Genomic DNA, 10975 nt, shown 5'->3' with positions numbered 1-10975 from the left:
TGTTTTGGGGTGGTATTATGTGGGGCTGACGTACGCTGCTGTTGGTCACGGAAGGTGCCGTAACGGCTGTATGATACGTGACCAACCTCTGACCAACAGTGCAACCATTATCGGCAGCATATTGGCGAGGCATTCATCTTCATGGATGACAATTCGCACCCCCACCACGCACATCTCATGAATGACTTCCTTCAGGATAATTACATCGCTTGACTAGAGTAGCCAGCATGTTCTCCAGACATGAACCCTATCGAACATGTCTGGGAGTAGATTGGAAAGGGCTGTTTACGGACAACGTGACCCACCAACCAGTCTGAGGGATCTACATCAAATCGCCGTTAAGGAGTGGGACAATGTGGAGCAACGGTGCCTTGATGAAGTTGTGGATAGTATTCCACGACAAATACAGGCATGCATCACTGCAAGAGGACGTGCTACTGGGTATTAGAGGTACCGGTGTGTACAGCAATCTGGACCACCGCCTCTGAAGGTCTCGCTAAATGGTGGTACAACATGCAATGTGTGGTTTTCATGAGCAATAAAAAAGGTGGAAATGATGTTTATGTTGCTCTCTATTTCAATTTTTTGTACAGGTTCTGGAACTCTCGGAACTGAGGTAATGGAAAACTTTTTTCGATGTGTGTATATGACCAGATGTACTCTTTCTTCTTCTCCTCCATGCCCTATTTAATTTTACACTCACAATGTATTTCTCTCTGTCTTTTAACACTACTGTATGAATTGTGGACCTAACACACTGGTTGACCTCCATCAATTATCAGGTTCTATCACAGCAATCACTTCAGCACACATCCAATATCACAAGCGCGTCTCCAGCTTGTGTCAGATATCTAAAGTGGTGTGCCTTGTGACATGCTTGCACCAAGGCCAGCAGCTTCCTAAAATGCAAGGCTTATCAAAAATCCCTTAGCCACGGTTTCAACACATAAAACCATCTTCTTCAGAAGGAAATATGACGAATGGGTTATTTGTTGTACTTTAAAATATAGCCACAACATGTGACCCAGTTGTCAATGTTTCCTTCTGAAGAAGGTGTTTTTATAAATGTTGAAAGGGGTTTAATAAATGTTCAATTTTGCAACTGATTGGCTGATTATTATTTCTAAAAGATTTCGTCCTTCAGATGCTGCTCCAGCCATGTACAAAATGTTTTATGATTTGAACCACGATACTTACACACTACATAGCACAGGGACATCAGTGTCTTCTTTTTTTCATTAAGAACCTGTGAAGTGCAGTAAGTGACTAGTAGATCTTGCTAGTTCTTTCAGGCAGGCGTTATACTTCCTAGTTTCCTTGGAATCTTCAGCATCACACGAAAATACTAGTTATGTTGTCAGGTGGCTTTGGACTATTTTTCATGGGTCTCTTGTTTTTTTTTTTTTGTTGACTTTTCTTTATTTCATTGCTGATGGCTTTGAATTTGCTGCTGTATACAGTTGGCTATTTTCCACTTTTCTGCCTTTTGGGGTGATTTTGTAGTACGCGTGATATCTTTTAACAGAATTAGGTTCCTGGAGAGAGTCAGAGTTTTTGAGACAAAGGTTTACGCACTTTGGAGGAAGTGAAAAAGAAGCTCCAGTGACCAGATGTTTAAAATTTGCCACAAGTTGGCTACAACTGCCTCAACAAAAAACTTGCAATCATCATTAAGAACCCAATAGGAAGAATTTGTATACTAATGACAGCAGTCCACAATGGAAATAAGCTGTTTTCTCCCAATATGGAGGAGAAAACACTTGTCTCTCATCAATGTGAGTAGTACGGTATCTTCCTATGGCAGTGGCAGCAGTATTGAAACACTGTCAAGTACATTCCTGATGCTGCCATGGATTATAGCCCAGAAAATCTCATCCTGTAAAACTGATATGAATATAAATATCACTATTCCAATAGCAATTTTTTCTGTGCTCGACTTTATAGTTGCTAACCACAAACTAACAAATTCTGTACATGTAGAGGCAAACAATAATTTAAATTATGTTTTCAAATTTGATTTAATTAACATAAAAATATTTACACTAATTATCGTCTCTGAGTGTCACACAGTAGTTAGCGACTAGGCTTCGGTGGAACCCATGCCTGAATTTTTGGTACTGTTGTGCTGTAAGGCATATATGCACCTTCAGTGCCAGATTTATTTTCTGTATGGTCAAGCATCCAAGGATACTTGGGCCTGTGAGGATCCTGAAACAAAAGCAAATAATTACATAACTACTTAATTAAAAATGATATCAAAAGGCTGGAAGTTTTTCTGTATGGTGGTGTCATATACAACAAATAACTAGTTACTTGATTTCAGCTACACTCACTCAAAAATTTAATATCAGACTGAAGCGACACTATCAGTACCATGTAAAGTACTTTTATGCATGTAGAAATAAAAGTGATGAAAGACAAACATTCACTAGCTTACGACTGACGAGTGTAGCAAACACATACAAAACTAATCATCACTGACTCAACATATCATTCTTTAATACAGCAACAGGCATTTCCTATTTAACGATAGGGTCATATGTGAAAGCTGTTGAGGCATATGCCATCAGTCCTGCAATTACTGTGCAGCAGTCTATGTGAGTATTACAAGTAACTAGCTGTCTATGAATATAAATGGTCAGTTTAAGAGAATCAGTTTGGCACTAGGAATGACATTTGAAGCACGAAGCTACAATAAGAATGTAACACCAAAAACAAAGCGCTCAGATAGAAATGGGTGTAAGACACGGATGCAGTCTTTCTCCCCTACTGTTAAATCTGGATATCAAAGAAGCAATGACAGAAAAGAAAGATAACTTCAGGAGTGGGGCTAAAATTCAGGGTGAAAAAACACTCACAATAAGATGTGCTGCTGATGCATCTTCAGAGAAAGTGGGGTAAAATTACAGAGCCTTTTAAATGGACTGGAATGAGCAGTCTACAGAGCACAGAATACTACCTTGGAAGCAAACTAGCTCTTGGCTGACAAAGCAAAGATTATATAAGCAGGACACTGTCACAGGCAACGAGGGTATTCCTCACTAAAAGACTTCCACTAGTACACACCATTGGCCTTAATTTCAGAAAGACACTTCTGAGCATGTACATGGTATTGTACGAAGCTGAATCATGGACTGCAGGAGGGGGGGGGGGGGCTACAAAAGAAAGGAATAAAACCTATGAAGATGATGTGCTGTATAAGGATATTTAAAATTTGGTGAACTGGTACGAAATGAGGTGGTTCTACACAGACACAGCAAGAAAAGGAACGTCAAAAACACTGAAAAGAGGGACAAAATGACATATGCTAAGACATCAGAGAAAAGCTTCCACTGTGCTAGCGGGAGCTGAGGTGAGTAATAACTGACAGACAAGACATGTGCTGGAATATATCCAATTGTTTTGTTTTGCTTTAGGGCGCAAAAAACAACTGGGGTCATACGAGCCCGAGCCCAAGTCAAAACTATAGAACACGAACACAGAGAGGAGTTAAGCGACTATACGTCAGTCCCAATGGACAGAATAGGAGATAGCTAAAAACATGCACGTGGAAAAAGGGCTAAAAAAAACATGCAGAAATGGAGGTCCAAAACTAAAAATTAAATGGCCTTGTCATATTGCTTTGGCAGATAAAAAGTAAAACGTGGTTGACAGCCCATGTGTCATTTGCTAAAACGGCTTATAAATCAGACGGCAAACCGAAGCTGGAATGTAAATTGTTAAAAAAAGGACATTCCAGCAAGAAGTGGCAGAAAGTTAAAATTTGGGCACAGTGTGCAGTAGCATCACTTAGCAAATGACTAAATGGTTAAAAAGGCAGTGCCTAATACGCAGCCGAGTTAAAATAATCTCCCCCCAGCTGGAGGGCCAAGAGGAGGCCGTCCAAGGCACCAGGAGAAGCTTTATGAGGCGAAGCTTATTCCCGTGAAGAGAGGACCATTGGCAATGTCAAAGGGGGACCACCTCTTGACAGACAGCACCGCAGAGATCATCGGAGGGAATATAGGTACTTGTGGGCTGAGGTACGAGGACTGCAGCCTTGGCAGCTGTGTCAGCAGCCTCAGTTCCTGGCAGACCGACATGACCAGGGACCCACAGAAACAGGACACTGGCTCCACGCAGGAAGACTCGGGTGTTGTTTGGCTGGAGGGACGGAGGAAGTCTTCATGGGAGTACTCCTTCTGTCCTTTCCTGCCAACTGGTTCTGTAGTCAGTGGCTTCACCTCTTGAGGTGAGAGTTTGATGGCGTGTTGCATGGCGGGAGGGGGGATGGCGATGCTACCTTGACACTGGGCAATTTCACAACCTCCAAGCCAAATTTGAAGTCACATGTCTGCATGACCATATCCTTCATGGAGCCAGGGGTAACAAAATCAGAACTATAGGTGCCAGACGAGAGAACAGAGGGTTTGCAACTAGCCAGTAACTTGCGAGCTACTGGGTAAGGCACTTTTTCCTTTACCCGAATCTCTCGGACAGCCCGCTCATCTAGATACATGGGACAATCCCGAGAGGAGGCGGCATGGCCGTCGTTGCAATTGACACAGTGGGGATGAGGAGGCAGACAATCGCCCTCATGTGCATCCTTGCCACAGGTTACACATTTGGCTGGGTGTCGACAAGATGTTCTAGTGTGGTTAAAACTATGACATTTGTAGCAGCGCATCAGGTTTGGAATGTACGGCCGGACTGTGATAATTTCAAAGCCTGCTTTGAGCTTGGACGGCAGCACCACCCTATCAAAGGTGAGGAAAAGAGTGCGGGTGGGCACTAAGGAGGAATCTACCTTTTTCATTACATGATGAACGGCAATGGCACTCTGATAAGAGAGGTAAGGTTATTTTTCAGCCTTGGTTAGATCATCAAGCAGCTTGGTGTAAATTACACCATGGGAAGAATTCAATGTTCTGTGGGCCTCGAAATGAACAGGGTAGCCATGGAAAAGCGGGGCAGCAAGCAGGTGTTGTGTTTGAGAATCAGAAGCCATCTCCAAAATCAAAGTGCCATTCCATAAACAAGTGCAGAATTTCATAGGGATAGCAACTGCATCGACACCTTTCTGAATAATATATGGACTGACCGTGGCAAAGGACTTATCTTCAGTATGTGAGACCACAAGGAACCGTGGCGCAGCGACAGGCATCATTATGTTTACATTTTGTAGAAGTCAATTGGGAAGATGAGTGACTCATTGCAAGAAAATCCTCCATGATTGCCAACATCTCCGATGGCGTGCTCCTTCCAACTGGGGGCTTCCTTCACAATGGAGCACACCCATCTTAGGTGATTGTTCACACCTCCCAAACATCTGACAGAGGGACCAACTGGCAATTTGGGAAAGTTGCAGCTCAGGCAATCACCCCTCCCTGGGCCTGGCCTGTACCAGGGGGTACATGCGGACCCTACCTGGCGACCCAGGGCTGGGAATTATGCGTTACTCGTGAGATGCATGGGCCGACCTCCAGGAGCACACAGGGTGGAAGAAGAAAAAAAGAGGATCCTCCAACACCGAAGTGGAGGAACGAGAGGAGAAGGGAAAGAAAGGAAAAGTGAGCCAAAAATAAAGGTGAGACTATTCGTGCATCAGTGACAGAATGCAGAACATTCCCAATAAATCCCCAGAAATGTTCCCCAAGGAAGGGGAAAAAGAATAGCAAGAGGATAGACATGCAGCACGGAAGGGAAAAATGCTGCAAAGCCCAAGCACGAACCAGCCAAAGAGTGGCGAGCCACCAGGGGCTCTTTCAGAGGTGGGGACAGGAGAGGAGGAGGTGGTACTGATGCTGCTAAACAATATGCAAGTTATTGGTTGGTTTTCCTCAGTTTTAGTTGTTGTTTCCATCCTGAGAATTCCATTATTCTAATGTCAGATAATTAGGTACCTGCAAATAAAGGGTTATTCTTCAGCAAATAATATAAAAATTAAAAACTTGAATATACCTGATGAAATTGTTATAAGAGAATCAATAAGAACTTTGGAGAGCAAATTAGTTCTACTACTTACAGACATTAGTCAGCAACAAGCACCATCATGTTATTGTGATAGAACAAATTAGCAGCAGAATAAAAGTTTCAATACAAAATAAAAAACATCAAAGGCAGCATTCAAAATATTCTGTAGATCCCTTTAGTGGATATGAAACAAGCCAAAATAAAGATTAACAGAGTGAGGAAAGTTAGACGTTACTCATCATTAATCTGCAACACTCTTATAAAGTAACATAGTACAGTTAACAAAGTGCATCTCACTTTAAAAGAAGCCTGTTGGTTTCCTGCTTATGCCTTATTCTGGATGTTTATCTATCATTGCGTCACACCCCATCAGACCAAAAAGCTTTGCGACTGAATTAATAAAAAACAGAGAAAAACCAGGATTGTAGTTTTAATGCCTTAGGTGTTTTGTGTAGTCTCCTCCATTTCAGTACAATGCAAAGAACATTCATACAACCATGTAGAACAGTCAGAAAGCCCTTCTTTGTGATGTTGTTCAACTTGCACATCATGTTGCATGGAATTATGAGAAGGATAGTTGCTACTCACCATATAGCGGAGATGCTGAGTCGCAGATAGGCACAACAAAAAGACTGTCAGCCAAGTTTAATTTGAACGTCTAAGATTAATGATACCGGCAGGAGTAATGTGGGACATGAGATGCTGCACCAACAATCAGTTGTGTCTAGTAGCCATATGTTGTGCATGGCCAAGATGGTAAATACAGTGTGCTTCACCAATCTCTGACTCAGCATCTCCACCATATGATGGGTAGCTATTGTCCTTTTCATAAGTCATTATTCCATCCTTGATTTGACATTGGCTCGAATGTCGGTTATGTCATCATAGCATTGACCCTTCATGTACTTTTTGTGGAAGGTTCATAATGATAATGTTAAGTCTCATGATCCATGATGATTTTTTTTGACAAAAGAATTGTCCGCATCTTGAATTTCAATCAAGTCATAGCAGGTGTCCATGCATCTTTGCTTTTGTTCGGGAGTCAATGTGTACAGGTCAAACTTTGCACGTATGAGTACTTTTCTCTTCTTCAAAACATTATGGACAATGTCTTTAACACTTTACTGTAAAGATGTTGCTCCATTGCAATTTGCAACACAATGTTGACACAGAATGGACACACCCACAACTTTGCACTGCCTGCTCACAACTCACTGATCGAATGCACATCTGTTGTTTACATTTGTCAGTTCAAGCTGCCAACGTAGTTACTGTGCACACAACTTTTATCCTCCATAAATGAAATCAGTCTCAGAATTTTTTCATTGGACAGTGTATTTAATTGTCTACACTGGTAATGGCTACGATAGCAAGTGTCTACATGCTTATGCATTGAGGCTTTTTTTAATTAAAAGGCTTTATAATTGATACTGTTACTAATTGTCCAACTAGCAGAGATTTTCAAATCTTCTAAACTAGATAATCAGATAATCTGCAGAAAGATTAAGTTTTTGAAAATAGCCACAAGTTGTACCTTGTATTTCCTTATTTACTGGTTTCGCTCTTCAAATGAACAAGAGCATCATTGGAACATACAATTTACAGTTGGCTGACAGCATTAAAGATTGTGTTTAAAGTTGGCTGACAGCTCTATACATAAAACTAGCTGTACTACAGTACTGTTAATTAAAGTACTACAGTACAGACAGTTTAACTCTTTAACTGTTCTGAACGTGTTAATGAGCGCGCCTTTGTACCTGTCCATGTGTGCTCAGGATGTGTTAACACGCGCCACCAGTCCTTCTACCTAGTACTCTGAACAGGTCTGTTCAACATTTAAATTCTTACATAATCTGTGTTCAGACCGACATGACACATTCAGAGTACCAGGTAGAAGGATAGGTGGCGTGCCTAAACATGTTCAGAGCACACAGGGACAGGTACAAAGGTGTGCACATTAATGCGCCCAGAGCAGTTAAAGGGTTAATGTACAGAGCTGTCAACCAAGTTTGAACTGTATACTCTGTTGACACTTGTTCATTTGAAGAGCAAAACCGTTAAATAAAATATACAAATTGTGACTAGTGGCCGTTTTCAAAACTTAGTCACTCCCACTGAAGATAATGCCTCCTTTTGCACAAAGAGTGTTTAAATATTGTTTTTTTTTTCTTTTGTATTTCCAGTGATCCCCCAATTTCATGCCTTATGTCTGGTGGAAGCATGATAAGATCCCTCTCTTGATTAGTGTTTGGAATTCTAGTGCATGCATGCAGTTGGCACACACACACACACACACACACACACACACACACACACACACACACACACACACACACTGTAATAAACACAAAATCTGTTGACATTAAAAAGAAAATTATATCAACTTATCTTCTTAGCTATTTTTTCTACAAAGCATCTGCTTACCCAGATTAATGGATTTGAAGATACCTGCTAACTGTGTAACAAAGAATAATGTCCACAGGAGGTGAGCCTCTACTGACAGCATGCAGGTAACTATTATTCTTTAAATATTATCCTTGTAGTCCAGTAAATATTAAGAAAGAATAAGAAACACAAGAGTTACCGAATACAACTAAGGCAGGAGTAACCCCTGGTTTTTTCCCCCCCTATTATGTTGCTGCTATTTTGACAATTTAATATTTTGAATGTGTAACCAGACATAGAATATGGCGCTTACAACAACGAACTGTAAATACAGACTATGAAACAGAATTAAATTACAGGCAAAATCATGATGGAATCAGAGGGGTACAATGAGTGACTGAATGAACAAAACATTTATTCCTTAAACTCCACTGTAACATTAAAAAATATATACTTACTCTTGAAGGAGGGAAGTCAGTTTTGTAGTGCAACCATCCAAACCATTCAGCTGGAACTTGACTTCCATCATAATCTACACCCACATTATCAGCATATTCAACCCACCTATTCCGACCTACAAACAAACATTCTTCATATTGATTCAAACAAAAACACCAAACATAAAAGCAGTAAGTGATGCATATTTTATTTCACACATACACAAAATATCAAATCAATTTAGTAAGTGTCACACAATAGTTTACTGGTGAGTAATATTCTGTTGGGTTGTTAGAGAAAAATATTCATATGTATCATGTACAAAGAATACAAAGAAATAAAGAAAATTAAAACAAGCAAAAACTGCAGAATCAGTTTAACAACAGAGAGCTTCAACTGAGATACAGGAGTAGCAAGCTCATTCCTTTGATTTACAAAACTATTCACTAAATATCCAATTTACTTTTCTGTGCAAGGACAAGAACAGCAGAGTAGACAGCTGTCTTTAGCAAGCACTTTGCATAATTTGAAACAACGAAATGATCTGCCTTGCTCTTGGCTTGATACAAAATAAAATTTCCAGATTTTTGGGTTTGCAGACAAGTATTGTGGAAAACAGTATAGGTTACAGACTTTGATAAAATATGACTGCTGACTTAAGTTGTTGACAATTCATGGGGTGAATTCAAAAGGGGAAGGGAAGGAGGTTCTGGAGGGAGACGGCAGAAGCAATCACCAACAAAAAGCACGGAACAATAACAAGTGAAATGTACAAAATAAACGTCCAGTGTGATACAGATTTAGTAACACGCGTTTGTTTTCCTACAGATGGAGGCATTGTCCATGGTTAGGAGTAACTTAAAAACATATGCAGAGAACACGTGACTGACGTAAGTTTTTCTAGTATGAAAATTTACATTCTAATTACTCTAGTCACTGACATAGAAGGTAGTGTACAGTCTAATGCAAGGAGTACATTGAACATGTTAAACATAAACAGATGGGATACGTTCCATTAGCAGTAACACTTGCAAATGATCACCTTGGTACAAGCAGCTTTTTCCCCACTAATGCTATTTCTTCACTTTAGTATAATTACTGAGTGGTGCCATGAAATCACATGGGTTCTTCTTTACGTACTCTTGAGTCTTCAACGCACTCTAATGTAAAATTCAAGGAATTTTTGTAAAAGTGTGTCATTCCACCGTAAAATTCGTGTAATTTTTGTAAAACTATGTCATACCATTACTCACTCGCACATCACAGCTCAGAGAAGGTTGTTTAACAGACTCGGGAAAAATGATTACAGTTATCCAACCTAAATCGGAATTATCCACCTTTTTAAAAACTGGCAACAAATCAACTTCAATATTAACCTTAATTGACATACTTTTCTTACCCCTAATGAAACAATGGAACTGTATACTTTTACACTGTTGTTTAACGTTGATTCTTGCTTTCGTTTTTCCTGATTCCTGTGGTATTCTTAGCGGTGTCCCATCAAGCTACTTTAACAACAAACGGTTATATATTGTTACTACCCGGTGACGAGCTACAGTTGAACTACAACATAAGAAAATAAGGTCCAAAGTGAAAAATACTAACCATAGAAGTACATCTTGTTCTCATAATATTTGTTACCATACTTGTCTTCTCCTATCAAAGTGCCAACTTTCGCATCATCCATCCTAGAACATAATATTGACGTAAATTTAAGAAAATTTTCATAATTATCAGTGGTTGTTCAATACAATTTATGTCTCTATGCCCTCTCACCTATATAGTTTGTATAAAGTGCCTCGTATTCCCCCATTTACTTTTATTATTTCAAAAAGTCTCGCAATTTTATCAAGTGCCAAATACTTCTGCATTTTCGCACCTCCTCTCTCCTCACAAAAACATTAGTGATTTACGACCAAAGAACTTCAAATAGCAGAATAACTACAAGGGTCAGTACCATGGAGGTAAAAATAAGAGGAGTTGTCATGACGTCACAAACTTGAAGCCGACCCAAGTCAAGATCCGCCATGTTAGCTACCCCAAAACATTCGCTTCTGGTAGTTTGATTTCGTGTAGTAGTGAAGTGTTTTGATAAAAAATGCCGGCTTGCGTCGCTTACTGGTGTACTAATCGTTCTGATTGTAGTCTAAAGTTTAAACAAATCACATTTCATCCCTAAGTGGACTTATTTAATCGCTAT

At 40.0% G+C, this 10975-nt stretch overlaps 1 protein-coding gene across 1 annotated transcript; it reads right to left on the bottom strand.

Annotated features, from left to right (window-relative positions):
- Window positions 1-1999: 1999 nt before the first annotated feature.
- LOC126457661 (probable NADH dehydrogenase [ubiquinone] 1 alpha subcomplex subunit 12) lies at window positions 2000-10711 on the bottom strand. Its single transcript, XM_050094152.1, has 4 exons — window positions 10552-10711; window positions 10381-10463; window positions 8796-8911; window positions 2000-2208 (listed from the first exon to the last, which is right to left on the bottom strand). Exons 1-4 carry the CDS (start codon window positions 10644-10646, stop codon window positions 2074-2076), a joined length of 429 nt encoding a protein of 142 aa, XP_049950109.1. The 5' UTR covers window positions 10647-10711; the 3' UTR covers window positions 2000-2073.
- Between the last annotated feature and the right edge of the window lie 264 nt (window positions 10712-10975).

Source organism: Schistocerca serialis, chromosome 2, assembly GCF_023864345.2.
Source record: "Schistocerca serialis cubense isolate TAMUIC-IGC-003099 chromosome 2, iqSchSeri2.2, whole genome shotgun sequence".
NCBI classification, from domain to species: Eukaryota; Metazoa; Arthropoda; class Insecta; order Orthoptera; family Acrididae; genus Schistocerca; species Schistocerca serialis.
This window is presented reverse-complemented; position numbering and strand designations above follow the sequence as displayed.

What these genes read in the sequence shown, in the direction of transcription:
- LOC126457661 (XM_050094152.1), bottom strand. Translation starts at nt 10,646, where the DNA reads ATGCAGAAGTATTTGGCACTTGATAAAATTGCGAGACTTTTTGAAATA. An exon ending in ACTTTATACAAACTATATAG is followed by an intron (nt 10,464 to 10,551) that starts GTGAGAGGGCAT and finishes ATTATGTTCTAG; the next exon opens with GATGGATGATGCGAAAGTTG. An exon ending in CTGACTTCCCTCCTTCAAGA is followed by an intron (nt 2,209 to 8,795) that starts GTAAGTATATAT and finishes CTTTTGTTTCAG; the next exon opens with GATCCTCACAGGCCCAAGTA.